The sequence below is a fragment of the Dipodomys merriami genome, unplaced genomic scaffold, assembly GCF_024711535.1.
Source record: "Dipodomys merriami isolate MVZ:Mamm:240054 unplaced genomic scaffold, mDipMer1.0.p SCAF_22, whole genome shotgun sequence".
Taxonomy (NCBI): Eukaryota; Metazoa; Chordata; class Mammalia; order Rodentia; family Heteromyidae; genus Dipodomys; species Dipodomys merriami.
The window spans coordinates 8,591,465-8,609,081 of record NW_027203604.1 but is presented as its reverse complement, the minus strand read 5'-3'; the positions used below and the strand labels follow the sequence as shown (position 1 = coordinate 8,609,081).

The following is a 17,617-nucleotide window of genomic DNA, read 5'->3' as shown; positions in this document are numbered from 1 at the left end:
GAGGCAGACATTTCTTTTTACTGCTTCCTGGGAAATTCATGTAGCATTGCATACAAGAAAAAAAAAAAATCACCAAAAAAAAAAAAAGCAATAAAGATGATGACAAAGATGCTGCAAGCACAGAAAACACATAGCAAAATGAAAGATAATCCCTCCTTGTTAGTAATTTCTTTTGAACGTGGAAGGGGATAAGGGGAAAAGGGATAAGAAAAGGCAAAGTATATTATACATATGTATGAAAATGTCATAATCAAACTCCTCAAATTGTACAATTAACAAATGCTAACAAAAAAGTAAAAGACAAGCTGGGGATGTGGCTCAGTGGTAGAGTGCTTACAAAACCTGTGCAAGACACTCCCTTCAATCCTCAGTGACACACATACACAAACATACACAAAAAATAAGTTCTCCACTGAAAGAGAAGAGGTGGGCAAATGGGTCATGGATCAAATAAAATTTAAAAAAAATATATGGTCCAGCAGGGTGTGATGGCTCATGTCTCCACCTGTAATCCTACTCAAAAGGCTGAGATCTGAGAATTGAGTTTCAAAGCCAGTCCAAGCAATAGAGCTTATGAGACTTACCTCCAATTAAATATCAAAAACAAACAACAACAACAACAACAACAAAAAATAGAAGTAGAGCATCCTTGAGGGAAAAACTAAGGTACAGCATCCAGGCTCTGAGTTCAAGCCCAAGTAGCCACAGCATAGCAAAACAAAACAAAAACACATAGTCCAACAATAAGCCACCTATATGAGAATTTCTTTTTAAATCCAAAAGACAAAATGAAAAATGGAAGTTATCTTATGTAAACTGAAGCCAAAAGAGTAAAAATGAATTATACTACCACCATTAAAATAGGAAAAAATTCAACTATTACAAGAGAAAAAAGGACATTAATCAGTAACAAAGTTTCATATGGCAAAAACAATGCCGACTATAAGCATGTAGGTATCTAAAATAGGCCACCAAAAATATGAAGTAAAAGTTGGCAGATGTGATAATTCTACAATAGCTAGAGATTTCAAGACCTTATCCCAACAATAGGTAAAACAAGCAAAAAGAAGAAAACACAATAAACCAATTGTATTTAACAGGCCCTACAGAACACTACCCAACAACAGGAAACTAATATGGGAAACTAAAAATAGAATTGTAATCCACCTATTCTGCTTTTGAAATATTTAAAGGTAAGGTCTCAGAAGAAATACTTGTTAAGATCATGTTCACAGCAGTATTATTCACAATGTAGAAAGAACCCACTGTTGGATGAATAGCTGAGTGATGACATACAGCTGAAATGACATACTGTTCTGCCTTTAAAATGGAAGGAGATTCCAACATACTTTTGTGATTACATATTATCATCACACTAAGTGAAGGTGATGACAGACAATATTAATGTTCAGTACACTTCAAAAAGGTAGAAGACTTTGAAAGTTTTCATGATAAAGAAATAGTTAAGGAAAAAGACATTTAACTTGATAGATACAAATTATATAATGTATACATTTATTGAAAAAATGTTACCCCATTAATATGTACAATTTTTACACTTATATGTATTACCTTAAAAGTATATTTAAATTAAAAACCTAGCCAGGGGCTGGTGGCTCATGCGTGTAATCCTAGCTACTCAGGAGGCTCACATCTGAGGATCAAGGTTCAAAGCCAGACTAGGAAAATCCATGAGATTCTATCTCCATTTAGCCACCAAGAAGACAAAAGTGGAGCTGTGGCTCAAGTGGTGGAATACTAACTAGCCTTAAACAAAAAAAGCTCAGTGGCAGATTTCAAGACTTGAGTTAAAGCCTCAGGATTAGCAATACAAACATAAACACATACACATAGACACACACAAACAGACACACACATACACTCTATCTATCTATCTATCTATCTATCTATCTATCTATCTATCTATCTATCTATCTATCTATCTATCATCTATCTATCTATCTATCTATCAATCTATCTATCTAAACTATAGACCTATAAAGAACAGCATTTTTTAAAGATAGAGCTTATAAGCCTAACTGACAATATTCTATTTTCTGAACAAATGAGCAAACCCTAGTTCTTCATCATGTGATAGAGTCCCAGAAAGTCTTAAGAGCTATAATGACCAAGAGTTAAGCACACACACGCGCACATGCACACACACACACACACACACTCTTACCTGGGGAGAAAAAAAAGTTACTTTAAAAAGAGCCTTAAAACAAGAATAATTCACAATTCCTTTGTACCCCATTCCTATTTTCAAAGACATTACTGAAAGAATTTACATGTGTGTGTTGGCTCTTACAGCTGTTAAGATTGATTGTAATTTATCTATTTTTCCTAAGCAATGTCCAAACTTGACTAAATGTAAAACAGATGTTATGGATTTTGTTCACAAAATGTTGGCAGGAACACATTTCAATTTCAACTAAGGCAATCAAAAAACTAAAATAACTCTGAAAGTCTCCTTCTTAAGAATAAAGGAAAAAAGTGAAGAGGAAATTTAGGATTAAAAACTCTAAAATGTTCTTCTAAAAATAAATTGTTACAAATATTAGGTCCAAAGTCAGATATATCTCAGATGTTAATTCACTAAAATATTATCAGCCACTCTCATATATCGTTGGCGGTAATACAAATAAATATGACTGTTCTGGAAAAAATTAGTCATTTACTATATATTTAAACATACTCTCATCATATGACTAAGTGGTTCCACATTTGGTTACTTATACTACAGAAAGGAAAATTTAGATTCACATGAAAACCTACAGGAATGTTTATAATAGAACCTATAATTGTATATATATATGTACTCATTATTCCCTCATTTATCCTTTGGGGGATGACAATTCCAAGAGCCCCAGTAGATGTCTAAAACTGTCAATAATATCACATATGTTTTCCTACATGTACATAACCATTATAAAATTAAATTTACCAATTATATCCAATAATAGAACAATTAGAACATTGTACTATAATAAAAGTTATGTCAGGCTCAGTGGTAGAGTGCTTGCCTTACATGCATAAGTCCCTAGGTTCGATTCCTCGGCACCATGTAAACAGAAAACGCTAGAAGTGGCACTGTAGCTCAAGTGGTAGAACTCTAGCCTTGAGCTGAAGAGCTGAGGGACAGCACCCATGCCCAGAGTTCAAGCCCCACAAGTGACAAAATAAATACCTAAATATAAAAATAAAAAAAATAGGAGTTACGTGAATGTATCTTTTTGAAAGAAGACAAATATGAACATTTGCAGGCCACAATGACTACAAGTCACTGAAACTAATGTAATACCTCGAATAAAAAGGGAATATTGAACAGACATACACATTCATACATGGAAATATTATCCAAGATACCATAGTACATATTGATAGATGAGTGACTAAACAAACTCTAATACAGTGAAACACTATTCAGAAATGAAAAGGGTCTGGTACCAGTGGCTCATGTTTATAATTCAGGAGCTGAGATCTGAGGATCATAGTTCAGAGCCAGTCTAAACAGTCAAATCCTCAAGACTCTTATCTCCAATTAAATAGCAAAAAGATGGAAGTAGAGGTATGACTTAACTGGCAGAGCAACAGCCATGATTGAAAAAACAACAGCAGGCGAGAGAGAGAGAGAGAGGGAGAGAGAGAGAGAGAGGGAGAGAGAGAGAGAGAGGGAGAGAGAGAGAGAGAGGAGAGAGAGAGAGAGAGAGAGAGAGAGAGAGAGAGAGAGAGGAAGGAAGGAAGGAAGGAAGAAAAGAAGGAAGGAAGGAAGGGAGGGATGGAGGGAGGGAAAGAGAGAAAGGAAGGAAAGAAAGGAAGGGAGGAAGGGGGGAAAGAAAAGAGCAAGAAAGTAAGAAAGAAGGGGAGAGAAAGAAAGAAAGAAAAAATGAAAAAGAAAGAAAAGAAAAGACCAAGTCCAGGCATGGTGATTCATACCTATAATCGCAGCTACTTGGAAGAGAGAGGAAGGAATCACAGTTCCAGATCAGCATAGGGGAAAAGTTATGAGATACTCATATCAATAAATGAAACAGGTGGGTATGGTAGTATATGCTTATAATTCCAGCTATGCGGGAAGCAGTAGATAGTAGGATCAATGCCAGAGGCCAGCCCCACACAAAAACATAAGGACCTATCTGAGAAATAACTAAAACAAAAACAAACAAAAAAGATTGAGGGAACTGAGCATGTGGCTTAGTGGTAGAATGCTTGCCTAGCATGCATGAAGCCCTGGGTTCGATTCCTCAGTACCATTTAAACAGATAGAAAAAGTCAGAAGTGGAGATGTGGCTCAAGTAGTAGAATGCTAGGCTTGAGCAAAAGAAGCACAGGGACAGTGCCCAGGCCCTGAGTTCAAGCCCCAGGACTGGCAAAAAAAAAAAAAAAAAGAAAGAAAAGAAAAAGCAAGGACATAATTCAAGCAATAAGAGCCTAGCAAGTGATAGGCTTTAAGTATTGCAAAAAAATAAAACAAATCTTTAATTCCCATACTCTGGGTAGCAAGAAATTTTCTTTTTTCCCATTACTCTCAATTTTCTCCTGTTACACTAAAATAAATCCTTGTTAAAACTTTCACCTTTTGAGACTCTCTTTTGAGAAACACATTGAAATGCTTTTACATGAGTGGATATGACGGACCTGTGATTTTTGTATGGAAACTTGAAGCTGGGGAAACATCTCATCCATTATCCAGTGACAAACTGGATAGCTGGAGCCAAGAGTTGAATCTCAAAAAGCAAAGCAAACAAAGATGGTAACCACTGTTAATCATCCTTGCAATTTGCCATTAGGGTGCATGTTAAAGAATTGGAACTTTTAAAAAGGATTAAAGAAAAATAAACTAATTTATTATCACAATACAATATGGTCTTAATAAAAGTCTTGGCCGGTCTTTAAATGGGAGTTCTGATTGTAATACTATTCTCCAGCTACACTCACTTTGTAAAAGGCAGGAAAAATGGTCTGAAATTCTCCAGGCAAAGCTTTTTCTATGGCAAAAATCTCATTACAAAGAAAAAACTTGGATGCTACTCCAAGCACCCTGGGAAATTAGATGGATTTAAGGTTGTAACTGCTCCTTTGCCCATTTCTTAACTGGGTTATTAATTTTCTTGAAGGTTCGGTTTCTTGAGCCCTCTGTATATTCTAATATTACTAGGCCCTTTTCTGAAGTATAGCTAGCAAATATTTTCTCCCATTTTATAGGCTTTTAGCTTACTGTCCTTTGATATGCAGAATCATGTGTGTTTGTACCAGTCCAAGGGCTTAAACTCAGGGCATGGGCCTGTCCCTGAGTTTCTGTGCTCAAAGCTGTTGAGCCACTTGAGCCACAGCTCCATTTCTGGCTTTTAAAAGTTAGAGGTAAGAGTCTTATAGACTTTTCTGCCCAGGATGGCTTTGAACTCTGATGGTCAAATCTCAGCCTTCTCAGTAGCTAGGATTCAAGCATAAATCACTGGTGCCCAGCTTGGCTTGATACAATCTCATTTGTCAATTCTCTTTCTGATTTGCTGAGCCCATAAAATTCTACTCAGAAAGTTCCTGCCTAGGCCACTAAGTTACAATGTTTCTCTTCCTATAGTAATTTCAAGTTTCAGATTGAGGTCTTTGATACATTTTGAATTGCTTTAGTACAAGGTGAAAGATATCCCCTTGGTTTTCTGCATGTTTTCCCAGCATCAGTTGTTCAAGAAATTTTTTTTCTTAACAATATTTTTAGCTCCCTTGTCAAATATTAGGTAGCTGATTATTTATCTCAGTGAAGAATGACATTGGGATTTTGTGTAGATTGCTTTTGGGAGGATGGCAATTTTTATATTATTTATGCCAATACATCAAAATAGAATGTTTTCTCATTTCCTGGTGTTTTCTTAAATTTCTTTCTTCATTTTGACAGAAAAAATATCTAAACGTTGAAGAGGATGTAGAGTAAATTGAACTTTTGCATGCTACTACTGGGAATACAAAATTGGACCACAACTCTGAAAATACTTTGATAGTGTTACGTAGCGACCATATGAATCAGCAATCTAATTTTTTCCTGAACAGGATGAATACTAAATATCTGTAACTGTATTATGAAAGCAACTGTAAAAGAATGGGTGTGAATGTGTTTCTGAAAAGAATTTTTAAAATTTTTGTTGTAAAGATGATGTACAGAGGGGTTGCAGTTATATAAATACATGGAGTATATTTTTTTTCTTCATTTTTTTGTTTTGAACTCTGGGCCTGAGTGCTGTCCCTGAACTCTTCAGCTCAAGGCGAGTGTTGTACCATTTGAGCCACAGTGCCACTTCCTGTTTTCTGGTGGTTAACTGGAGATAAGAGTCGCATGGACTTTTCTGCCATGGCTGGTTTTGAACCTCGATCCTCAGATGTAGCCTTCTGAGTAGCTAGGATTACAGGTGTGAGCCACCAGCACCCCATAGTACATTTCTTTTTGAATAGTGTTACCTCTTCTCTCCTTTTCTCATAGTTGTTTCCCTCCCAACTCCCTCCTCTACAAGTTGTATAGATCATTTTCAACTTAGTGTTTAGTAAGTATCACTGTTGAATTAGTTGACCCTTTGTCCCACCATTTTTTTTAGTTATTACAATTTATTATACTCAGTGATGATTAGATGAAATGTTGACTCTTTTCTAAAATCCAAAGGATTTGTTTGTTTATTAATGTTTTTTGGTTGTAAAAATACTGTACAGAGGGGTTACAATTACATGAGTAAGGTAATAAGCACATTTCCTGTGGAGCATTGTTACCTCCTCCTTTGTTTTTCTCCTACCATCCCCCCCCCCAAGTTGTAAACTTCATTTTCAACATAGTATCTTGTACATCTCTTTGTTACAATAGGTCAATCTGTATCCTTATTTCAGCATTTTGTTATTATCCTTACCCTCCCCAAATTAGAAAAATGTATATAAAGATGCAGGGCACAGACATCAAATACAGTGAAAACAGGGGTTATACTGTAGGGGAAGAACATATAAGAGAAACAAAAAAAAAAAATCACATAGTATATTTAAAATACATTAAAAACAATAGCAAGAAAGAAAAAAAACCCACTTGTTGTGTTCCTATCTTGGGGTTCATTTCGCTTAACATCATCTTATTTCGGTCATATGTACATAGTTTTTGACCTTTTCTGCTTGTCCTAGACATACGTTATTGCAAATAAGGGAAACCATGGCACCTATGTTTCCTTGGCCTGTCTTACTTCACTTAATATAATTTTCTCCAAGTCTTTCCATTTCCTAACAAATGGGGCAATCCTAGTACCCAGGAGGCTGAGATCTGAGGATTCCAGTTCAAAGTCAGCTCAAGCAGAAAGGTTTGAGACTATCTCCAGTTAACTAGCAAAAAGCCAAAAGTGAAAGTATGGCTCAAGTGGTAAAGTGACACCCTTGAGTGAAAAAGCTAAGAGAGAGAGTGCCCTGGCTGAGTTCAAGCCAGCGAACAAAATAAAACCAAATCTCATATAATTTTGGTCATATGTAGATGTTAGACTTAAAAGACATACATATTCAGAGTTGTAGAGACCTACACAGAGATTATTATCCTAATCATGGGACTATGTAGGAAAATGAGGGGAGGAGAGAGAGAGAGAGAGAAGAAACAACATGAAGGGTAAATAACTACAGTGAACTATTTATGAAGACAATGTAGGAAGGGAAAGAGAAGACAACAGAGGGTTATTCTGAACAAAATATTATACATGTCTGAAATGCCATAGTGAAATTCCTTAGTACATTAATACACTCTAAAACAAATGTGTCTCAGGAAAGTAAAACAGGCTCATATTGAGGCAGTGGGCACCTACTTGCTTAGCAGAAATGGGGAGGCTAAGGAAGAGAGTGAATGAAGATGAAATGATTGATACAGACTACAGTACTGAAAACAGATATATGAAAATAGAACAATGAAATTGTTTTGAAAAGTGAGAATAGGCCAGGAGCCAGGGTTCACGCCTATAATCGAGATGTGAGGATCAAAGCCAGCCCAGACAAGGGAAGTTCATGAGACTCTAGCTCCAATTAACTACCAGCAAACTGGAAGTGGTGCAGTGGTCCAAGTGGTAGAGTTCACTTTGAGCTGAAGAGCTAAGGGACAGCGTCCAGGCCAAGTTGAAGCCCCACAACAACAATAACAAAAAGTGAAAATGGAGGAGAGTGGGATGAAGTTGATTGAGATACATTGTACATAGTTGTGAAAATGTCACAAGGAAACCTCTCCTGTATAACTAATATATGCTAATCAAAATCCTCAAAAGATATTATGGAAGACTTGTCAATTCTATGAGATCTTGAAGATGATGGAAGGATACTTTTTTTTTGGGGGGGGGAGGGGGAGTCCGGTCATGGGGCCTGAACTCTAGGCCTGGGCGCTGTCCCTCAGCTCTTCAGCTCAAGGCTAGCGCTCTACCACTTGAGCCACAGCACCACTTCCGGCTTTTTTCTTTTTGCTTATGTGGTGCTAAGGAATCGAACCCAGGGCCTCATGCATGCAAGGCAAGCGCTCCACCACTGAGCCACCTTCCCAGCCCCGGAAGGATACTTTTAAAGATCTGAAAGAAAAGCCAACCCATTTTTCTATAGCCAGCTAAAATATCTTTCAAAAGATGAAGGCACACAAAAGACCTTTCCAAAGAAACAAAAGCTAACAGAACTCGTAGCTAATAGACCAGCATAAGTACGCACAGTGAGAAATATGAATCAACATAAAAATATGAAAAATGTTGGAAATGGTAAAAAAAAAAGAAATTTACACACAAAACTGTTTTCTTATTTTTAATTGTTTTAAAAATACTTGGCTTGTTTTAAAAAATAATTGAGTAGGCAAAAATATTCACAATATATGTAAAAACAAAATTTATGACACACAAAGACAAAAAGAGAAGAAAAGAAAAGCATACTGTTATTCTTTTGTGTTTAGGTTACTTTAAGACAAACTCTCAATATTATAGTCCAAGATGGCATGGAACTCACTATGTAGCCAGGTTGACCTTAAGCGCGTGATCTCTAGTTTCACCTTCCCAAGTGCTGGAATTAGTGGTGTGTGCCATCACACCTAGTTCTTTTTATATGTGACATGTTTATTGTGCAATGTGAAGACAGATTGTGATAAGGGATAACAAGAGGAGAGGCAAATCAATGAACTAATAGCTAAGTTTTTCCTAATTAAAATTAAAGATATGAATTCTCATTCTATAAAACTACAGGTCTACTTACTAGTACTAAATTTACATTTAGGAAAATGATACTTAAGTTACAGAGATAAAGAAGAAATTCAAAAAGAGAAGCAATTTACACAAGGTTAGAGTCTGGACTAAAACCCACATCCTCTGATCTATGTTCACATCTTTTCTAAAACGCCACTCAGTTTTCAAAAGGGGGAAACCAAGTCTAGGAGAAGTACCCAAAATCCTGAGGCCAAGTATTTATTAAGTAGCTACAACATGCCCATTACCAAGGAGATAGATATCCTTCCTTTTGTAGTTTCCAGATAGCAGATGCTACTTCCAAAGCATGGCCAGCACAAAAGGACTATGTGAACTCTATATGACACACTATATCCCTGCATTTCCTCTTACCCCTCTGTCTTTTTTAATTCATACCTACTGGTTTCTCATATCAACTAAGCTTCCACATTCTCCCTTATGACCCAATTCCTAATATATACTTCGACAGCAAAATGTAACTCTCCCTTGTAGCATTTAAAATAACCACAATTTTAGACTTCTTTCAACTATTTGATTAGTATCTGACTTCTCACAAGACTGTAAATTCCATGCGGATCAAGAACTATATCTGGGTTTGCTCATATTTTAATGCCTCAGCACATACTGAATATGCAATAATATATACTAAAAGAGTCATAGAAAGAATGCTTAAATACAAACTATAATAGTATTAGGCTTTGCAAGAAGCTACATTTGCTTACTAAAAGAAAACTTAAGACTTTAGAATGATAGTAGTTCCCAAAATAATAAATCTGAAAATAGCTTACCTAGATACAAATTCACTTAATTCTGAATAGTCTGTGGGCTCCATTATTATGTTGAGGTCAGTAATCATAGAAGTTGAATTCTCCTTAGTCTAAAGAAAAAAAATTATGGATCAGAATGCAATAACAAAATAAAATAAAGGCGAAAACTTTGTAAAAGTGCAAACTAAATGCTTTCCAGTAAGAAAGGAAAAATCAAAAAAAGATAATGCATTATTTATAAGAATGAAATCAGACCCTAATCCATACTAAAAATCAAAATAAGGGCTGTGAGGTGGCTCAGTGCTTGCCTTGCATGCATGAGGCCTTGGGTTCCATTCCTTAGCACCACATAAGCAGAAAAAGCCAGAAGTGGTGCTGTGGCTCAACTGGTAGAGTGCTAGCCTTGAGCTGAAGAGCTGAGGGAGAGTAGACAGGCCCCAGAGTTCAGGCCCCATAACTGACACATACAAAAATAAATCAAAATAATTTCAAATGACTTGAATATTAAAAATCATAAATACTAGGAGGAAGAATAAACATTTAACTCATTACTGAGCCATGAAAAATTTTTCCCACTGTTGGTGAGAAAGTAAACTAGTGCAATCACTATGACAAGACACAAGACATTATGTTGGAAATGAACTTTATAACTTGGTGGGGGTGAGGGTAGGGGGAAACACTGAGAGGGGAAGGAAAGTAGGAGAAAAATGAGGGAGGGGAAACAATGTTCAACAAGAAATGTACCCACTACCTTACTATGTAACTGCAACCACTCTGTACATCACCTTAACAATAAAATTAAATAAAAAAAAGAAAATCAGTAACTAAAAATACATCTTTCCTATGACCCTGCCATACCATTATTGGGCAAATATCTGAAGAAGAGTAAATCAATATACCAGAAAGACACTCTATGGCCATGTTTATTGTAACATTGTTCACAATAGCCAAAGAGTAAAATTAGCCAAAATGCCCAACAGATGAAGGGATAAAGTTGTAGGAGATACACACACACGCACACACACACACACGCACATGCACACACATGCGCACACACACAATGCAATATTACATAGCCGTAAAGAAAAATGAAATCATGTCATTTGTAGGAAGAGATGGAATTGAAAGACATATTGAGCATGATAGTAGGATAGCTCAAGCACAAAAAGAACAGATACATGTTTTCATCCATATCTAAAAGCAAGACCTAAAAAACATACTTATTCAGGAATATATTTGCATATATAATTGTAAATTTTGAAAAACATAGAACATGAGCCTAAGGTACTACTTATAAGAGGAAGGGAAGAAGAGAGTGAATAATTTGGAAATATGCTTGAACTATATTGAAAGCAGCATAAAGAACTGGCATTACTAACATGAACTACTATACCCAGTCTGTCTTATTAATTTCCTTGCTTTTTATGGCATTTGTTTTTGTGCTGTTACTGGGGCTAGAATGCAAGACCTTGTGCTTTTGCTCAGCTCTTTTGCACAGCTGGCACTCTCCCACTTAGGCCACACCTCCAGTTCATGGCATTCTATCAGAATTTTACATTTTTGGTTACTTTGTCTAATATGATGATAAAAGAACTCTGTACCATATTTTTGTTAACATCTATGGCTCCTTGTTGTTATGAATGGGAATAACCCTAGAAATTTTTGCCAGCTCCTAAGACTAGAGTTCTTTTCTATAACTTAAGAATTGCCCAGGAATGGAGGTAAACATATCCAGTCATGGTATTCAATATACACTATGTAAAAAAAATGAACTACACAACTTGTGGGCAGGAACAGGAGGGGGAAAATGGGAGAAAGCAAATAATTTTCTGATTCCCTTTCCCATTTAGACACTGACCTGTGTCCTCATATTCTAAGTGGATGGAAGAATGAGTATAGATAATTTATCATCTTTGTTGAGCTTTTTCATCCACTTTAGGGAACAGTGGGAGAAGTTAGTGGAAGTCAAGTAGGCTGTCTATGGGCATCTATCACCCTATCTAATCAAAACAATTCCAGAGGCATTATTGGAACTCAATGAAATAGACAACTCAAGTAAAAATGGATGGTAGACTTATATAAATGTAAGGGTGATGTATCATCCTTATAATAAAAAAATTAAATGAAATAAAATTTTTAAGAATGGATGATAACCATCATGTATCCAAAGACAATACATAAATAGACAGTAAGTAAAGGAAAAGATGATTCATATCATTAGTCATCATTCAATAGTTCCATTTGATCTATTAATTCTATTATTGTACAGCCAAGACAAATACAGTCAAATATTCACTTAAAAACTTGTCAACTGGTAGCTGGGTGCTGGTGGCTCAGGCCTGTAATCCTAGCTACTCAGGTGGCTGAGATCTGAGGAACATGGTTTGAAGCCAGCTAAGGCGAAAGTCCATGAGACTCTTGTCCCTAATTAATCACAGAAAATGCCAGAAGTGGTGCAATAGCTCTACTGGTAGAGTACTAGCCTTGCACAAAAAGAGCTTAGGGACAGCACCCAGGCCCAGAATTCAAGGCCCAGGACTAGCAAAAAAACAACAACAACAAAAAACTTGTTAAGTGGTGTCTCATGCCTATAGTCACAGCTATTCAGGAGGCACAGGTAGCAGGACTGCAGACTAAGGCTGGCCAAGGCAAATGTAAGACCCTATCTGAAAAACTACAAACAAAAAGGGATGAGGCATGCCTCAAGTAGAATAATTGCCTAGAAAGCCTAAGGACTTGAGTTCAAACCCTAGTATTAAAAAAAGTTTGTACATGAGTTATGTTCATAGCAGCATTATTCTAATAGCCAAAAAGTGAAAACCACCATTATTTTCATTAACTGACAAACTGGATAAATAAAATACACAATAGTATTATTCAACTAAAACAAGTGCTGACATATCATACAACATGGAAACACAGACTTTAAAAACATGTTAAATGGAAAAAAAACTAGACACAAGAGAACATACTTTATGATTCCATGTATAAAATGTCCAAAAGAAGACAAATGCATAGAAAACAATATACTAGTTGCTCAAGGTTGTATGAAAAAAAGAGGAATATGAGGTTTGTAAGCTGAAGAAAAAGCTCTTGAATTTGCTAGAGTAGTGGTTACACTACTCTTAGATATGCTAAAAGTTATTGAATTTAAATGAACTTATCTTAACAGAGTTGTTACCAAGGAAGGAAATGAAAGAAGAAAACAAAATTCTCAGGGGTATATGTTAGATTTTGGCTTTTCACCCATTAAGATAGGCAGGTCACCCTACCAATCCTCAAGACTGAGATTTCACTGCTTACCACGTTTTGGTAAGTTGTGAACTATGTTGAGTCTCTGAAATGTAGACTTCAAAATAATTGACTTTCCATCCTCTCCTGGGTCCTGATAACCAGGTCACTGCTCCCCAGTGGGCACACAAGGTACAATATCTTATTAAAATATTCTGAACCCAGAGCCCCTGCATTAATCTCAGTAGCTCATCTTTTTCTACCAGGGTTTAAAGCCTAGACTTCCCACTCTTCTCTACAACTTAAGAATTGCACAGGAATGGACAGAGGAAGGGTAAACAAATATAGTCATGGTATTCAATATACACTATGTAAAAAATGAACTATGCAACTTGTGGGCAGGAACTAGATGGGGAAAATGGGAGAAAGCGAATAATATACACTTCATACAGTGAAAAAAAGCTTTAATCACAAAATGTCAGTTTCTAAAACGTTGTAAGAAAAGGCCCTGTTAACAAAATTTATATATGTCTCATGAAGACCCTATATTAGGATTTCAGTGTTTTAATTCAAATGTTACAAAAAGCAAATTATCTTTAGAACCTATGAAAATTGAGAATGAATTCTTTACATTTAAAATTTTCCTACTTTAACATATGTGGAGATAAAACAATGACCTTTGGGGCTGTGTGCAGTGGCTCATGCCTATAAGTCTAGCTACTCAGGAGGCAGAGGTAGGAGGAACAAAGTGCAAGGTTGACCTAGACAAAAATATAAGAATCTAACAAACAAAGCAAAAAGGCTGGAGGCGTGATTCAAGTGATGCAGTGCCTATCTAGCAAGTTTGAGGACCTGAGCTAAAACTCCATTTTGGCACAAAAAAGGAAAAAAGTTCCTATTTTTTAAATCATTTGTTCATTTCATTGTGTTTCAAGCAGAACAGATACACATAATCTGCCACTTTTCCTGCAAACTTGCACTCATTTGATTATGCTGCATGTACTATGGAAAGTTAATACAGTACGTATTAATTCTCCTCACAATTATTATAGTGCTGCCAACACTAGGCTACAAATTTGAGGAAAAGTTATGTTCAACCACCTTTGAAAACAACAGCTGCATTCATTTTCCTATAAGAGGGTTGGCCTAGATAATATATAAAATAATTTGTGTTCTAACATGATTTTATGTCACTTTTGGTTCAATTTCATAAACTTAAATATATAAAACTTTGTAAAGTTACTTTTACTTTCAATTTTCTGACAGCTAAACATCTCCTTCTAGTGGACAGTTTGATTTTAGAAAATGAGATCACAGGGCCAGAGGTGTGGCTCAAGTCTAGCTATAACGCCAGTCCAGACCCAGCAAGCCAGCCTAGGGAAAACTTGAGACCCTAAATTCAAGCCCCAGTACTGCCAAGAAAACAACAACAACAAAAACCCAGAAGGGTTCTGTCTTCACTTTTTTTTTTTTAAATCAATCTCACAGCAAAAGTGTGCTCAGTATGTAAAAATGGTAAAAAAAAAAATCTTAGAAGGTACATTTGCAACCAACTGAAATTCCTGATTTCACTGATGTCTGCCACTGCTTCCCAAATCTTACTAGTTGTTTCTTCAAGAATCATAAAATTAGACCAGTGCAGGTAGTGCATGCCTGTAAGCTATTTAGGAGTCTGAGTTCTGAAAATCAGGCCTCCAAGTCAGCCAGAGCAGTAAAGTCTATGACTCTTATCTCCAATTAACCAACAAAAAGTCAGATGAAGAGGTGTGGATCAAGTGGTAGAGTGATAGCTGTGAGCAATAAAAGCTAAACAAGAACACCAGGCCTTGAGTTCATGCACCAGTACCAGTTCCCCCCCCCAAAAAAAATCTTAAAATTAAAAATGCTCCAAGAGGGGGCTCAGTGGTAGAGTGCTTGCCTTGCATGCATGAGGCCCTGGGTTTGATTCCTCAGCACCACATAAGCAGAAGTGGCGCTGTGGCTCAAGTGGTAGAGCGCTAGCCTTGAGCTGAATTGCTGAGGGACAGCACCCAGGTCCAGAGTTCAGGACCCACAACCGACCAAAAAAAAAAAAAAAAAAAAGCTCCAAGAGAAAATGAATTCTCTTAACACAGTCAGGGAGAGGGAGAGCATACTTCTGCATCACTTTGTTAGCAAAACCAACCAGTCTCCAAACACCTGTGTACCTTTTTTCTTTTTTCAATACTGGGGTTTGCAATCAGGGCCTTACATTTGTTAGGCAAGGAGCACTCTAACACTTGAGCCATGTCCCAGCCCATTTTTGCTTTAGTTATTTTCAGGTATTTTGCTAGGGGTTGCCTCAGATCATGATTCTCCTACTCATATAGCTGGGATCACAGGTGTGAAACATCATACCAACTTATTGATTTGAGATGGGATCTTACTTTTTCGCCCAGGCAGTCCTAGAACCATGACCCATCTGACCTCAATGACCATATCCTGAGTAGCTGAGATTACAGACATGAGCTATCAATGGAACTACATACTTTTTTTTTTTAATTGTAAAGATACTATACAGAGGGTTACAGTTACATGAGTGAGGTAATGAGTACACTTCCACTTCCTCTTGAACATTGTTACCCCCTCCATTGTTTTCCCCCTACCATCCCCTCCCTACCTCCCTTCCCCAAGGTTTTTTTTTTTTTTTTGATTGTGATTAAGTGATTACTTAATTTCCGGAAATTCACAGTATTGTGGAATAATGATGCTCATTTAAAGTCACAAGTTCATTCTAACTTTCCTGGAGCAAATTGTCTATCACAGTCTGTAATATATAACGGTGCTCATATGTTATATACCATATATGTGATCAGCAGCATGGGGATATTTAGTAGTGGTTCAACCAGATGAGTGGGAGTTCTTTGTTTCTTAAGTCCTGTTAGTTTTGTCATATCACCTAACATTTTGGATTCATCATCCACTTATCAGGGAAACCATGTACTGTTTGTCTCTTCGTTCTTGGCTTACCTCGCTCAACATGATTCCTTCTAGCTCCATCCATTTCCCTGCAAATGCCATTATTTTGTCATTTCTAATGGCTGCATAATACTCCATTGTGTATAGATACCACAATTTTTGGATCCATTCATCTGTGGTGGGGCATCTAGGTTGTTTCCATATCCTAGCTATTGCGAACAGTGCTGCAATAAACATGGAGGTGCACGTGTCCTTGTATATTGGTTCCTGTTGTTCAGGGTAGATGCCTAGAAGTGGTATGACTGGGTCGTAAGGGAGGTCAATCTTTAGCTTTCTAAGGACCCTCCAGACTGCTTTCCAAAGTGGTTGTATGAGTGTACATTCCCACCAGCAGTGTAATAGCGTTCCTCGTTCTCCACATCCCCTCCAGCATTTGTCGTTGGCTGATTTGTGGATGTGGGACATTCTGACTGGGGTAAGGTGGTATCTCAGGGTTGTCTTTATTTGCATTTCCTTCACCACCAGGGATGATGAACATTTCCTCATGTGTTTCTTTGCCATTTTTATTTCTTGAGAAGTCCCTCTTTAGTTCCCCTGCCCATTTAGTAATTGGTTTGTTGGGTTTGGGAGGGATTAGTTTCTTGAGTTCCATGTATATACAGGATGTTAACCCCTTGTCTGATATATTGCTGGTAAATATTTTTTCCCAATTAGTTGGTTGTCTTTCTAGCTTGGTTGCGATAGCTTTATCTGTGCAGAAGCTTTTTATTTTAAGGTAGTCCCATTTGTCGAGTCTCTCTCCAATTTGTTGTGACCCTGGGACTCTGTTCAGGAAGTTCCTTCCTGTGCCTATTAGTTCAAGTGTCTCTCCTACTCTGTCCTGCAGTAGTTTCAGAGATTCAGGTTTAATGTTAAGGTCTTTAATCCATTTTGAGTTGATGTTGGTGCATGGTGATAGGCTGGGGTCCACTTTTAGTTTTCTGCATGTGGCTGCCCAGTTTTCCCAGCACCAGCGGTTGAAGAGGCTGTGTTTCTTCCATTGTATGTCTTTGGCTCCTTTGTCGAATATCAGCTGGCTGTAGGCCTGTGGATTTATTTCTGGATCTTCTATTCTGTTCCATTGGTCTTCGGGTCTGTTTTTGTGCCAGTACCATGCTGTCTTTGTTATTATAGCTCTGTAGTAGAGTTTGAAGTTCGGCATGGATAGCCCTCCCATATTGTCTTTATCCCCTAGAATTGTTTTGGCTATTCTAGGTCTTTTGTTGTTCCATATGAATTTTTGGACTGTTTTCTGTATTTCAGTGATGTACGTCATTGGGATTTTAATAGGAATTGCATTGAATTTGTATATTAGTTTTGGAAGTATTACCATCTTTACTATATTAAGTCGGCCTATCCAGGAGCATGGGAGGTCTTTCCATTTCCTAGTGTCTTCTGCAATTTCTTTCTTTAACTTTTTATAGTTCT

The 17,617-nt window shown here is 36.9% G+C and overlaps 1 protein-coding gene across 1 annotated transcript in view; it reads right to left on the bottom strand.

Annotated features, from left to right (window-relative positions):
- The window catches only part of Cenpp (centromere protein P), a 185,557-nt gene that overhangs the window by 160,293 nt on the left and 7,647 nt on the right, over positions 1 to 17,617 (bottom strand). The window contains exon 4 of the mRNA XM_070033278.1: positions 10,004 to 10,092. Within this exon, the coding sequence (XP_069889379.1) occupies positions 10,004 to 10,092 (89 nt within the window). The remainder of the gene's footprint in view (positions 1 to 10,003; positions 10,093 to 17,617) is intronic.